General features: G+C 50.5%; 1 protein-coding gene across 7 annotated transcripts in view; it reads left to right on the forward strand.

Annotated features, from left to right (window-relative positions):
• Positions 1–12,462, forward strand: part of ndor1 (NADPH dependent diflavin oxidoreductase 1) — a 142,770-nt gene that overhangs the window by 86 nt on the left and 130,222 nt on the right. For 2 of the 7 annotated variants that reach the window (XM_085965937.1, XM_085965939.1), the window contains exons 2-3: positions 7,748–7,813; positions 8,457–8,591. In XM_085965937.1, coding sequence (XP_085822063.1) covers positions 8,457–8,591 — 135 coding nt within the window. In that variant the 5' untranslated portion in view covers positions 7,748–7,813. Of the gene's footprint in view, positions 1–7; positions 5,048–5,637; positions 6,140–7,435; positions 7,455–7,747; positions 7,814–8,456; positions 8,592–12,462 lie in introns of those variants that run through there. The other 5 variants (XM_085965936.1, XM_085965941.1, XM_085965935.1 and 2 more) reach the window with 5 other exon arrangements.

Below are 12,462 nucleotides of genomic sequence, written 5' to 3' on the forward strand. Positions count from 1 at the left end.
TGAGTGTGATGGTGAGCATGGGTGAGTGTGATGGTGAGTGGGAATAGTGAGCATGGGTGAGTGTGATAGCAAGGGTGAGTGGGAATAGTGAATAAGGGTGAGTGTGTTGGTGAGCATGGGTGAGTGTGATGGTGAGTGGGAATAGTGAGCATGGGTGAGTGTGATGGTGAGCATGGGTGAGTGTGATGGTGAGCATAGGTGAGTGTGATAGCAAGGGTGAGTGGGAATAGTGAATAAGGGTGAGTGTGTTGGTGAGCATGGGTGAGTGTGATGGTGAACATGGGTGAGTGATGGTGAGCATAGGTGAGTGTGATAGTGAGCATGGGTGAGTGTGATGGTGAGCATGGGTGAGTGTGATAGTGAGCATGGGTGAGTGTGATGGTGAGTGGGAATAGTGAGCATGGGTGAGTGTGATGGTGAGTGTGATGGTGAGCATGGGTGAGTGTGATGGTGAGCATGGGTGAGTGTGATAGCAAGGTTAAGTGGGAATAGTGAATAAGGGTGAGTGTGTTGGTGAGCATGGGTGAGTGTGATGGTGAACGATGGTGAGCATAGGTGAGTGTGATAGTGAGCATGGGTGAGTGTTATGGTGAGCATGGGTGAGTGTGATGGTGAGCATGGGTGAGTGGGAATAGTGAGCATGGGTGAGCGTGATGTGAGCATGGGTGAGTGTGATGGTGAGCATGGGTGAGTGTGATAGCAAGGTTAAGTGGGAATAGTGAATAAGGGTGAGTGTGTTGGTGAGCATGGGTGAGTGTGATGGTGAACATGGGTGAGTGATGGTGAGCATAGGTGAGTGTGATAGTGAGCATGGGTGAGTGTGATGGTGAGCATGGGTGAGTGTGATGGTGAGCATATGCGGGTGAGTGTAATGGTGAGCATGGGTGAGTGTGATGGTGAGCATGGGTGAGTGATAGTGAACATGGGTGAGTGTGATGGTGAGCATGGGTGAGTGTGATAGTGAGCATGGGTGAGTGTGATGGTGAGCATGGGTGAGTGTGATGGTGAGTGTGTTGGTGAGCATGGGTGAGTGATGGTGAGCATGGGTGAGTGTGATGGTGAACATGGGTGAGTGTGATGGTGAGCATGGGTGAGTGTGACTGAGTATGGGTGAGTGTGATGGTGAGCATGGGTGAGTGTGATGGTGAGCATGGGTGAGTGTGATAGCAAGGTTAAGTGGGAATAGTGAATAAGGGTGAGTGTGTTGGTGAGCATGGGTGAGTGTGATGGTGAACATGGGTGAGTGATGGTGAGCATAGGTGAGTGTGATAGTGAGCATGGGTGAGTGTTATGGTGAGCATGGGTGAGTGTGATGGTGAGCATATGCGGGTGAGTGTAATGGTGAGCATGGGTGAGTGTGATGGTGAGCATGGGTGAGTGATAGTGAGCATGGGTGAGTGTGATGGTGAGCATGGGTGAGTGGGAATAGTGAGCATGGGTGAGTGGGAATAGTGAGCATGGGTGAGCGTGATGTGAGCATGGGTGAGTGTGATAGTGAGCATGGGTGAGTGTGATGGTGAGCATGGGTGAGTGGGAATAGTGAGCATGGGTGAGTGTGATGGTGAGTGTGATGGTGAGCATGGGTGAGTGTGATAGCAAGGGTGAGTGGGAATAGTGAATAAGGGTGAGTGTGTTGGTGAGCATGGGTGAGTGTGATGGTGAGCATGGGTGAGTGTGATGGTGAGTGTGATGGTGAGCATGGGTGAGTGGGAATAGTGAGCATGGGTGAGTGTGATGGTGAGTGTGATGGTGAGCATGGGTGAGTGTGATGGTGAGCATAGGTGAGTGTGATAGCAAGGGTGAGTGGGAATAGTGAATAAGGGTGAGTGTGTTGGTGAGCATGGGTGAGTGTGATGGTGAACATGGGTGAGTGATGGTGAGCATAGGTGAGTGTGATAGTGAGCATGGGTGAGTGTGATGGTGAGCATATGCGGGTGAGTGTGATGGTGAGCATGGGTGAGTGTGATGGTGAGCATGGGTGAGTGTGATGGTGAGCATGGGTGAGTGATAGTGAGCATGGGTGAGTGTGATGGTGAGCATGGGTGAGTGGGAATAGTGAATAAGGGTGAGTGTGTTGGTGAGCATGGGTGAGTGATGGTGAGCATAGGTGAGTGTGATAGTGAGCATGGGTGAGTGTTATGGTGAGCATGGGTGAGTGTGATGGTGAGTGTGATGGTGAGTGGGAATAGTGAGCATGGGTGAGTGTGATGGTGAGCATGGGTGAGTGATAGTGAGCATGGGTGAGTGTGATGGTGAGCATGGGTGAGTGTGATAGTGAGCATGGGTGAGTGTGATGGTGAGTGGGAATAGTGAGCATGGGTGAGTGTGATGGTGAGTGTGATGGTGAGCATGGGTGAGTGTGATGGTGAGCATGGGTGAGTGTGATAGCAAGGTTAAGTGGGAATAGTGAATAAGGGTGAGTGTGTTGGTGAGCATGGGTGAGTGTGATGGTGAACATGGGTGAGTGATGGTGAGCATGGGTGAGTGTGATGGTGAGCATATGCGGGTGAGTGTAATGGTGAGCATGGGTGAGTGTGATGGTGAGCATGGGTGAGTGATAGTGAACATGGGTGAGTGTGATGGTGAGCATGGGTGAGTGTGATAGTGAGCATGGGTGAGTGTGATGGTGAGCATGGGTGAGTGTGATGGTGAGTGTGTTGGTGAGCATGGGTGAGTGATGGTGAGCATGGGTGAGTGTGATGGTGAACATGGGTGAGTGTGATGGTGAGCATGGGTGAGTGTGACTGAGTATGGGTGAGTGTGATGGTGAGCATGGGTGAGTGTGATGGTGAGCATGGGTGAGTGTGATAGCAAGGTTAAGTGGGAATAGTGAATAAGGGTGAGTGTGTTGGTGAGCATGGGTGAGTGTGATGGTGAACATGGGTGAGTGATGGTGAGCATAGGTGAGTGATAGTGAGCATGGGTGAGTGTTATGGTCAGCATGGGTGAGTGTGATGGTGAGCATATGCGGGTGAGTGTAATGGTGAGCATGGGTGAGTGTGATGGTGAGCATGGGTGAGTGATAGTGAGCATGGGTGAGTGTGATGGTGAGCATGGGTGAGTGGGAATAGTGAGCATGGGTGAGTGGGAATAGTGAGCATGGGTGAGCGTGATGTGAGCATGGGTGAGTGTGATAGTGAGCATGGGTGAGTGTGATGGTGAGCATGGGTGAGTGGGAATAGTGAGCATGGGTGAGTGTGATGGTGAGTGTGATGGTGAGCATGGGTGAGTGTGATAGCAAGGGTGAGTGGGAATAGTGAATAAGGGTGAGTGTGTTGGTGAGCATGGGTGAGTGTGATGGTGAGCATGGGTGAGTGTGATGGTGAGTGTGATGGTGAGCATGGGTGAGTGGGAATAGTGAGCATGGGTGAGTGTGATGGTGAGTGTGATGGTGAGCATGGGTGAGTGTGATGGTGAGCATAGGTGAGTGTGATAGCAAGGGTGAGTGGGAATAGTGAATAAGGGTGAGTGTGTTGGTGAGCATGGGTGAGTGTGATGGTGAGCATGGGTGAGTGATAGTGAGCATGGGTGAGTGTGATGGTGAGCATGGGTGAGTGGGAATAGTGAGCATGGGTGAGTGTGATGGTGAGCATGGGTGAGTGATAGTGAGCATGGGTGAGTGTGATGGTGAGCATGGGTGAGTGGGAATAGTGAGCATGGGTGAGTGTGATGGTGAGCATGGGTGAGTGTGATGGTGAGCATGGGTGAGTGTGATAGCAAGGGTGAGTGGGAATAGTGAATAAGGGTGAGTGTGTTGGTGAGCATGGGTGAGTGTGATGGTGAGCATGGGTGAGTGTGATGGTGAACATGGGTGAGTGTGATGGTGAGCATGGGTGAGTGTGACTGAGCATGGGTGAGTGTGATGGTGAGCATGGGTGAGTGTGATGGTGAGCATGGGTGAGTGTGATGGTGAGCATGGGTGAGTGTGATGGTGAGCATGGGTGAGTGTGATGGTGAGCATGGGTGAGTGTGATGGTGAGCATGGGTGAGTGTGATGGTAAGCATGGGTGAGTGCGATGGTGAGCATGGGTGAGTGATAGCGAGCAAGGGTGAGTGGGAATAGTGAGTAAGGGTGAGTGTGATAGTGAGCAAGGGTGAGTGTGATAGTGAGCATGGGTGAATGGGAATAGTGAGTAAGGGTGAGTGGGAATAGTGAGCATGGGTGAGTGTGATGGTGAGCATGGGTGAGTGTGATGGTGAGCATGGGTGAGTGTGATGGTGAGAATGGGTGTGTGTGATGGTGAGAATGGGTGCGTGTGATGGTGAGCGTGGGTGAGTGTGATAGTGAGCATGGGTGAGTGTGATAGCGAGCAAGGGTGAGTGGGAATAGTGAACAAGGGTGAGTGTGATAGCAAGGGTGAGTGGGAATAGTGAATAAGGGTGAATGTGATGGTGAGCATGGGTGAGTGTGATAGCATGGGTGAGTGATAGCGAGCAAGGGTGAGTGGGAATAGTGAGCAATGGTGAGTATGGGTGAGTGGGCATAGTGAGTAAGGGTGAGTGTGATAGCAAGGGTGAGTGGGAATAGTGAATAAGGGTGAATGTGATGGTGAACATGGGTGAGTGTGATAGCGAGCAAGGGTGAGTGGGAATAGTGAGCATGGGTGAGTGTGATGGTGAGCATGGGTGAGTGTGATGGTGAGCATGGGTGAGTGTGATGGTGAGCATGGGTGAGTGGGAATAGTCGTCGTCATACGTGTCTTCACACTGTTCCCTTTGGGGAACTGTAGGAAGTGGTGGAAGGATTTCTGGCTGCGATTAATGCTCCTTCCGTGACCGTAACCATCTTCGTACCAGCCATTAGGGTGGTTAGTTCTATGGCGGGAGGGTTTTACGGGCTCCCACAACCCATACGAGGGGTGGGGCCACCCACACCCACGGATGCAAGTATCCCGCTGGATGTCAACCCAGAATTTAGAGCCGGAGCTCCGACTCCACTTACCGGGACTGTCTGGAGCGGGGTTCGAAACCCTACGCCTTCTGGCCCAGCGGCGGGGATGCTACCGCTATGCCAAAGGCCCACTCCTAGTGGGAATAGTGAGCAAGGGTGAGTGGGAATAGTGAGTAAGGGTGAGTGTGATAGTGAGCATGGGTGAGTGGGAATAGTGAGTAAGGGTGAGTGTGATAGTGAGTAAGGGTGAGTGTGATAGTGAGCATGGGTGAGTGGGAACAGTGAGCATGGGTGAGTGGGAATAGTGAGTAAGGGTGAGTGATAGTGAGCATGGGCGAGTGGGAATAGTGAGTAAGGGTGAGTGTGATAGTGAGCCTGGGTGAGTGGGAATAGTGAGTAAGGGTGAGTGTGATAGTGAGCATGAGTGAGTGGGAATAGTGAGTAAGGGTGAGTGATAGTGAGCAAGGGTGAGTGGGAATAGTGAGTAAGGGTGAGTGTGATAGTGAGCATGAGCGAGTGGGAATAGTGAGTAAGGGTGAGTGATAGTGAGCATGGGCGAGTGGGAATAGTGAGTAAGGGTGAGTGTGATAGTGAGCATGGGTGAGTGGGAATAGTGAGTAAGGGTGAGTGTGATAGTGAGCATGGGTGAGTGGGAATAGTGAGTAAGGGTGAGTGTGATAGTGAGCATGGGTGAGTGGGAATAGTGAGTAAGGGTGAGTGTGATTGTGAGCAAAGGTGAGTGGAAATAGTGAGCAAGGGTGAGTGCTAGTGAGCATGGGTGAGTGGGAATATTCAATTCAATTCAATTTTTATTTGCCATATGTAACTAGTACAATGGAATGCTTACTCCCCGTAGGGACACGTCAGCTATTCTTACAGCGCCGTGTTCAGAAAATCAATTCTTTGGCATCCAGTGGCAGTGGGAGCACGATGTCCCTCAGCCGCTCCGTCCTCCTCGTCACCGCGGCCTCCTCCTCACTGTTGCCGGCTCGGCTCCATGTGTGGTGGCCTGCTTCTCCTGCTCACCCTCTGGCCACCATTCCCGGCTCCCCTCCTCCCAGTCGGACTTCCCTGGACAGGGACTCGCTACCGAGGCTCAGGAGGATGAGGGGGTGGAGGGAGCCGGGGAGCAGGGACCGCAGCGAGCCGCTCATGGTTCAGTTACTTCACTCCTGGCGAGAGCCCATGTTGAGCGCAGAGCGGGACGGGCTGCAGTAGCACTGAGTCTTGCCAGCCCAGCCCAGAATAGTGAGTAAGGGTGAGTGGGAATAGTGAGTAAGGGTCAGTGGGGATAGTGAGTAAGGGTGAGTGGGAATAGTGAGCAAGGGTGTGTGTGATAGTGAGCATGGGTGAGTGGGAATAGTGAGTAAGGGTGAGTGTGATAGTGAGCAAGGGTGAGTGGGAATAGTGAGCAAGGGTGAGTGGAAATAGTGAGCAAGGGTGAGTGGGAATAGTGAGCAAAGGTGAGTGTGATAGTGAGCAAGGGTGAGTGAGATAGTGAGCAAGGGCGAGTGGGAACAGTGAGCAAGGGTGAGTGGGAACAGTGAGTGAGATAGTGAGCGAGGATGAATGAGATAGTGAGCAAGGGTGAGTGAGAATAGTGAGCAAGGGTGAGTGGGATAGTGAGCAAGTGTGAGGGGGAATAGTAAACAAGTGTGAGGGGGAATAGTGAGTAAGGGTGAGTGGGAATAGCAAGTAAGGGTGAGTGTGATAGTGAGCATGGGTGAGTGGGAATAGTGAGCATGGGTGAGTGGGAATAGTGAGCGAGGGTGAGTGAGATCGTGAGCAAGGGTGAGTGAGATCGTGAGCAAGGGTGAGTGGGAACAGTGAGCAAGAGTGAGTGGGATAGTGAGCGAGGGTGAGTGGGAACAGCGAGCAAGGGTGAGTGGGAACAGCGAGCAAGGGTGAAGGGGAATAGTGAGCAAGGGTGAGGGGGAATAGTGAGCAAGGGTAAGTGGAAATAGTGAGGGGGAATAGTGAGCATGGGTGAGTGGAAATAGTGAGCAAGGGTGAGTGGGAATAGTGAGGGGGATAGTGAGTAAGGTTGAGTAGAAATAGTGAGCACTGTTGAGTGGCAATAGTGAGGGGGAATAGTGAGCAAGGGTGAGTGGAAATAGTGAGCAAGGGTGAGTGGGATAGTGAGGAAGGGTGAGTGAGATAGTGAACATCGGTGAGTGGGAACAGTGAGCAAGGGTGAGTGAGATAGTGAGCAAGGGTGAGTGGGCTGGTGAGCAAGGGTGAGTGTGATAGCAAGGGTGAGTGGGAATAGTGAGCACGGGTGAGTGCAAAAAGTGAGCAAGGGTGAGTGGGATACTGAGCAAGGGTGAGTGGGAATAGTGAACAACGGTGAATGGGAACAGCGAGCAAGGGTGAGTGGGAATAGTGAGCAAGGGTGAGTGGGAATAGTGAGCAAGGGTGAGTGGGAATAGTGAGCAAGGGTGAGTGGGAATAGTGAGTAAGGGTGAGTGGGAATAGTGAGCAAGAATAGTGAAGAGTGAGTGGGAATAACGAGGAACAGTGAGTGAAAATAGTGAACAAGGGTGAGTGGGAATAGTGAGCAAGGGTGAGTGGGAATAGTGAGCAAGAGTGAGTGGGAATAACGAGGAACAGTGAGTAGGAATTATGAGGAACAGTGAGTAGGAATAGTGAGCAACAGTGAGTGGGAATAGTGAGGAACAGTGAGCAACAGTGAGTGGGAATAGTGAGCAACAGTGAGTGGGAATAGTGAGCAACAGTGAGTGGGAATATTGTGCAAGTGAGTGGGAATAGTGAGCAGGATGTGGGAACTCCTGTGGTGTCTATGTATTTCATCTACTAGTGAATTCTGTGCCACTAACCATCCATTTCCTGTTCTAGTGTTTCCTGAGATGGGACTACTTTCAGGGTACGTTCTGAATTTGACGCTGTGCTGATATACAGAAGGTAACTCATTAACTTGCCCCATTCTGTAGCTGTGACTAAATCTGTGCGTCATTTACAGAATGCCACATATGATACAGTGTATTTTGCAGTAATCAGAGGAGATAGTTCAGCAGTACACCTTTCGGTCTGATGTAATACCCCTGGATAATATTAAAACTAAATATTATTTTTACATTACAAAGAATACAATATCTTCCTGCTGATGACATTGGTAAGCTGTTTGGGGTTCTGTGATGAAGCTTCTGGTGCCTCCTGTGCTGCTTTGTGTCTCTTATTTTAGTGTGATCCCTGGTTATAATCGCTCAATCTCTGTTGCCTGGGCCCGAAGCTCTGGAATTCCTTCCCTAAACCTCTCTTTCCTCCTTTAAGACGCTCCTTAAAACCTACCTCTTTGACCAAGGTTTTGGTCACCTGCCCTAATTTATCCTTATGTGGCTCGGTGTCAAATTTTATGTCTTAAAGTTCTCCTGTGCAGCGCCTTGGGATGTTTTACTATGTTAAAGGCGCTATATAAATACAAGTTGTTGTTGTGATGTATATTTTATTTGTTGAAAATAGTACATCTAATGGCAGCTCGAGGATGTGCAGGTTCCGACTCGGCCGGCCCCAGCCTCACGCGCTCTGCTTCACTCTTTTCCTGCAGATGGTTGAGCGGAAGCTGCTGGTGTTGTTCGGTAGTCAGACCGGCACGGCGCAGGATGTGGCCGAGCGAATCGGCAGGGAAGGAGTACGGCGTCGCTTCATGTGCAGAGTGATGTCATTCGATAGTTATACAATCGTGAGTACTGGTGGGCGCTGATGGAGATGGATGGGGCTCACCTTCGCCCTGTGTGCTACCTCTTATATCTATCTCTCTTGTGCTGTGGTCACTGCCTAAGATGCTAGTGGTCCCGCACTGTATCGGAGGCACACTTGCTCGGGACAGTGTTTGCCTGTATTACAACAGTGACTACATTTCAAAAATTGGTTGTGAAGCGCTTTGGGACATCCTGAGGATGTAAAAGAAAGAAGGAAGAAAGACTTGCATTTATATAGCGCATTTCACCACCTCCGGGCATCCCAAAGCATTTTTGGAGTGATTATCTGCACGGACACTTTTGCGGCCTCATGCGCATGCGCGTGGTATCCCGGAGCCGCGCAGGCGCACCCGATCCCCTTCTGCGCATGTGCGCTGTTTACCGAAGCCACATTTGCACAGTACCCAACAGTTGCGGCCTGCAACGTGGACCACACTTTCCTCAGCTCTGTGCGGAGAAGGTCACTGGATCCGTTAGTGCGGGGGGGAGAGAGAGGGAGGGGGAATCGGAGGGGGGAGAGAGTGGGAGGGGGAATCAGAGGGGGGAGAGAGAGTGGGAATCGGAGGGGGGAGAGAGAGTGGGAATCGGAGGGGGAGAGAGGGGATCTGAGGGGGAGAGGGAGGATCGGAGGGGGAGAGAGGATCGGAGGGTGAGAGAGAGGAGCGGAGGGGGAGAGAAAGGGAGTCGGAGGGGGGGAGACAGTGGGGAGGGAGAGGATCGAAGGGAGAAGAGAGAGGATCGGAGGGGAGGGGAGAGGAGGTCACGAACTCTGGGGGTGGGGGAATGAGTGCGGGTGTGGTAAAGAGCACAGTAGAGATGGAGGAAGAACGTGATCCCGGTCTAAAGGGAGGGAAATGAGAGTGAGAACGTGATCCAGATGGTAAGATGGAGCATATTCTTCCAACCCCACCCCCTTTACACCCGCACCACGTTCTCCCTCTCCTCCCCCTAGAGCTGGTTGATTTCTCGGAAAGCGTGTGTAGCAAGTGACATCATTGGACTGGATGAAATTTGGAAGTCATAACACTGTTACTATTCATTTCATACCCAATAAACCTGTTAATAATCCGTGACCCATACACAATGTCCCATCTATGATCGGGGGTGGGGGGCAGGGATTGTCAGGAACTTGTTGAGGGTAGAAGCTCAGGAACCCGGTTGGGGGGTGGGGGGAGGAACTTGTGGAGGGGGAGAAGGTCAGGAACCTGAAGTGGTGGGGGAGGAACCTGGGCAGGAGGGGAATGTCAGGAACTTGGGTGGGGAGAGGTCAAAAACTTGGGTGGGTGGAGGTCAGGCACTTGGTCAGGGGGAGAAGGTCAGGAATTTGGGGGGGGTGGGAAGGTCAGAAACTCGGGGGGTGGGAGGAAGGTTAGGAACCTGTTGGGGGGGTGGGAGAAGGTCTAAATTCGCGATGGTGGAGCCCTGTCTGTTCTATGTGAGCTCTTTGCAAAGTAATTGATTACTTAGGCAGGCAGGATCTGATTACACATTCCCGAGAAACTGTTGGGTGTGTCTTGTCCTCCAAGGGGACGAATCAGAAATCAGGTCTTGTCCTCCCTGGTGACCAATCAGAAATCTGGTGTTGGAAGTAAACACGACCAAGCATTTTACAGCCAACTAAGTACTTTTGAAGTGTGCTCACTGTTGTAATGTAGGAAATGCAGCAGCCAATTTGCGCACAGCAAGCTCCCACAAACAGCAATGAGATAATGGACCTCAAAGGTAGTAATCTCTGGATTACTCCCAGTGCCACACGCTAGTGAGTATATAGGAATAGTAGGATAAGGCACGTTAATGTGTGGCAGGAGAAATGGTGCAGGAGAGGGGACTTCGGAATCTTGGGGCATTGGGACCAGTTTTGGGGCAGGAGGGACCTGTTCAAGGTGGATGGGTTGCACCTCAACAGATCAGGCGCCAATGTCCTCGTGGGAAAGTTAACTACTGCTGTGGGGGATGGTTTAAACTAATTTGGCAGGGGTGTGAGCACCAGGATGAAACATTAAAGAGAAACGAGATGCACAGAGGACTGGGAGAGACAAATAGCAATGGAGTAAAGAATAGTTCAGAAATAAAAGAAAGACTTGCATTTCTATAGCGCCTTTCACGACCTCAGGACGTCCCAAAGTGCTTTACAGCTAATGAAGTACTTTTGAAGTGTAGTCATTGTTGTAATGTAGGAAACTCGGCAGCCAATTGCGCACAGCAAGCTCCCACAAACAGCAATGTGGTAATGACCAGATCATCTGTTTTTTGTTATGTTGATTGAGGGATAAATACTGTCCAGGACACCGGAGATAACTCCCCTGCTCTTCTTCGAAATAGTGTCATGGGATTTTTTACATCCACCTGAGCCTCGGTTTAACGTCTCATCCGAAAGACAGCACCTCCGATAGTGCAGCACTCCCTCAGCACTGCACTGGAGTGTCAAGCTGGATTTTTGTGCTCAAGTCTCAGGAGTGGGACTTGAACCACAACATTCTGACTCGGAGGCGAGGGTGCGACCCACTGAGCTACAGCTGACATAGGAGGGATCAGACATGGGACAAATGCGAGGCATCTAAGATGGGTTTGGCGTGCATGTGCGTAAATGCATGTAGCGTGGTAAATGAGGTTGGTGAGCTGCAGGCACAAGTCGCAGCATGGGACTATAATATAGTGGCAATAACAGAGACCTAGCTGAAAGAGGGAGGTTTGGGAACTCAGTATTCCTGACTACAGGTATTCAGAGAGATAGGGAAGTGGCAATATTGATCAAAGAAACTATTATAGCACTGGAAAAGGATGATGTAGTTGAGGGGTCAAAGACAAAATCTATTTGGTTAGAGTTAAGGAACAATAGAAGAGCTATTACACTACTGGGTGTGTACTATAGGCCACCAATTAGTGGGAAGGAGATAGAGGAGCAAATTTGCAGGTGAATTTCAGGCAGATGCAAGAACTACAGAGTAATGATAATGGGGAACTTCAATTATTATCCTAATATAGAGTGAGATAGTAACAGTATAAAGGACAGAGAGGGGGAGGAATTCCTGAAATGTGTACAAGAGAACTTTCCAGCCCAACGAGGAAGGAAGCGGTGCTAGATCTAGTTCTGGGGAATGAAGTGGGGCAAGTAGAGCATGTTTCAGTGGGAGAGGATTTGGGGAACAGTGATCATAATATCATCAGGTGTAGAATAGTTATGGAAACGGCCAAGGAACAATCAAGTGTAAAAATACCTAACTGGAGGAAGGCTAACTGGAGTATTGTGGCCAATTCTGGGCACCACACTTTAGGAAGGATGTCAAGGCCTTGGAGAAGGTGCAGAAGAGATTTACTAGAATGGTACCAGGATGAGGGACTTCAGTTATGTGGAGAGACTGGAGAAGCTGGGGTTGTTCTTCGAGCAGAAAAGGTTAAGAGGAGGTTTGAATGAGGTGTTCAAAATCATGAATGGTTTTGATGGAGTAAATAAGGAAAAACTGTTTCCAGTGGCAGAAGGTCGGTAAACAGAGGAGACACATTTAAGGTAAAACTTCCTTTTCTGGCTCCCATTGTTAACGGCTCTCTCTCCTCAGGTACTGTCCCCCTCCCCCTCAAATCTGACGTCATCACCCCCTTCTCAAAAAAAACCCTTGATCCCTCCGTCCTTGCAAACTACCGCCCCATCTCCAACCTCCTTTACCTCTCCAAAGTGCTTGAACGTGTTGTCGCCTCTCAAATCCGTGCCTATCTTTTCCGCAACTCAATGTTTGAATCCCTCCAATCAGGTTTCCGCCCCGCCACAGTAGCGAAACGGCTCTCATCAAAGTCACAAATTGTATCCTTTGTGACTGTGACAAAGGTAAACTATCCCTCCTCGTCCTTTTTGAC

The sequence above is a fragment of the Somniosus microcephalus genome, chromosome 23, assembly GCF_052327205.1.
Source record: "Somniosus microcephalus isolate GS21.2 chromosome 23, FLI_Smic_1.0, whole genome shotgun sequence".
NCBI classification, from domain to species: Eukaryota; Metazoa; Chordata; class Chondrichthyes; order Squaliformes; family Somniosidae; genus Somniosus; species Somniosus microcephalus.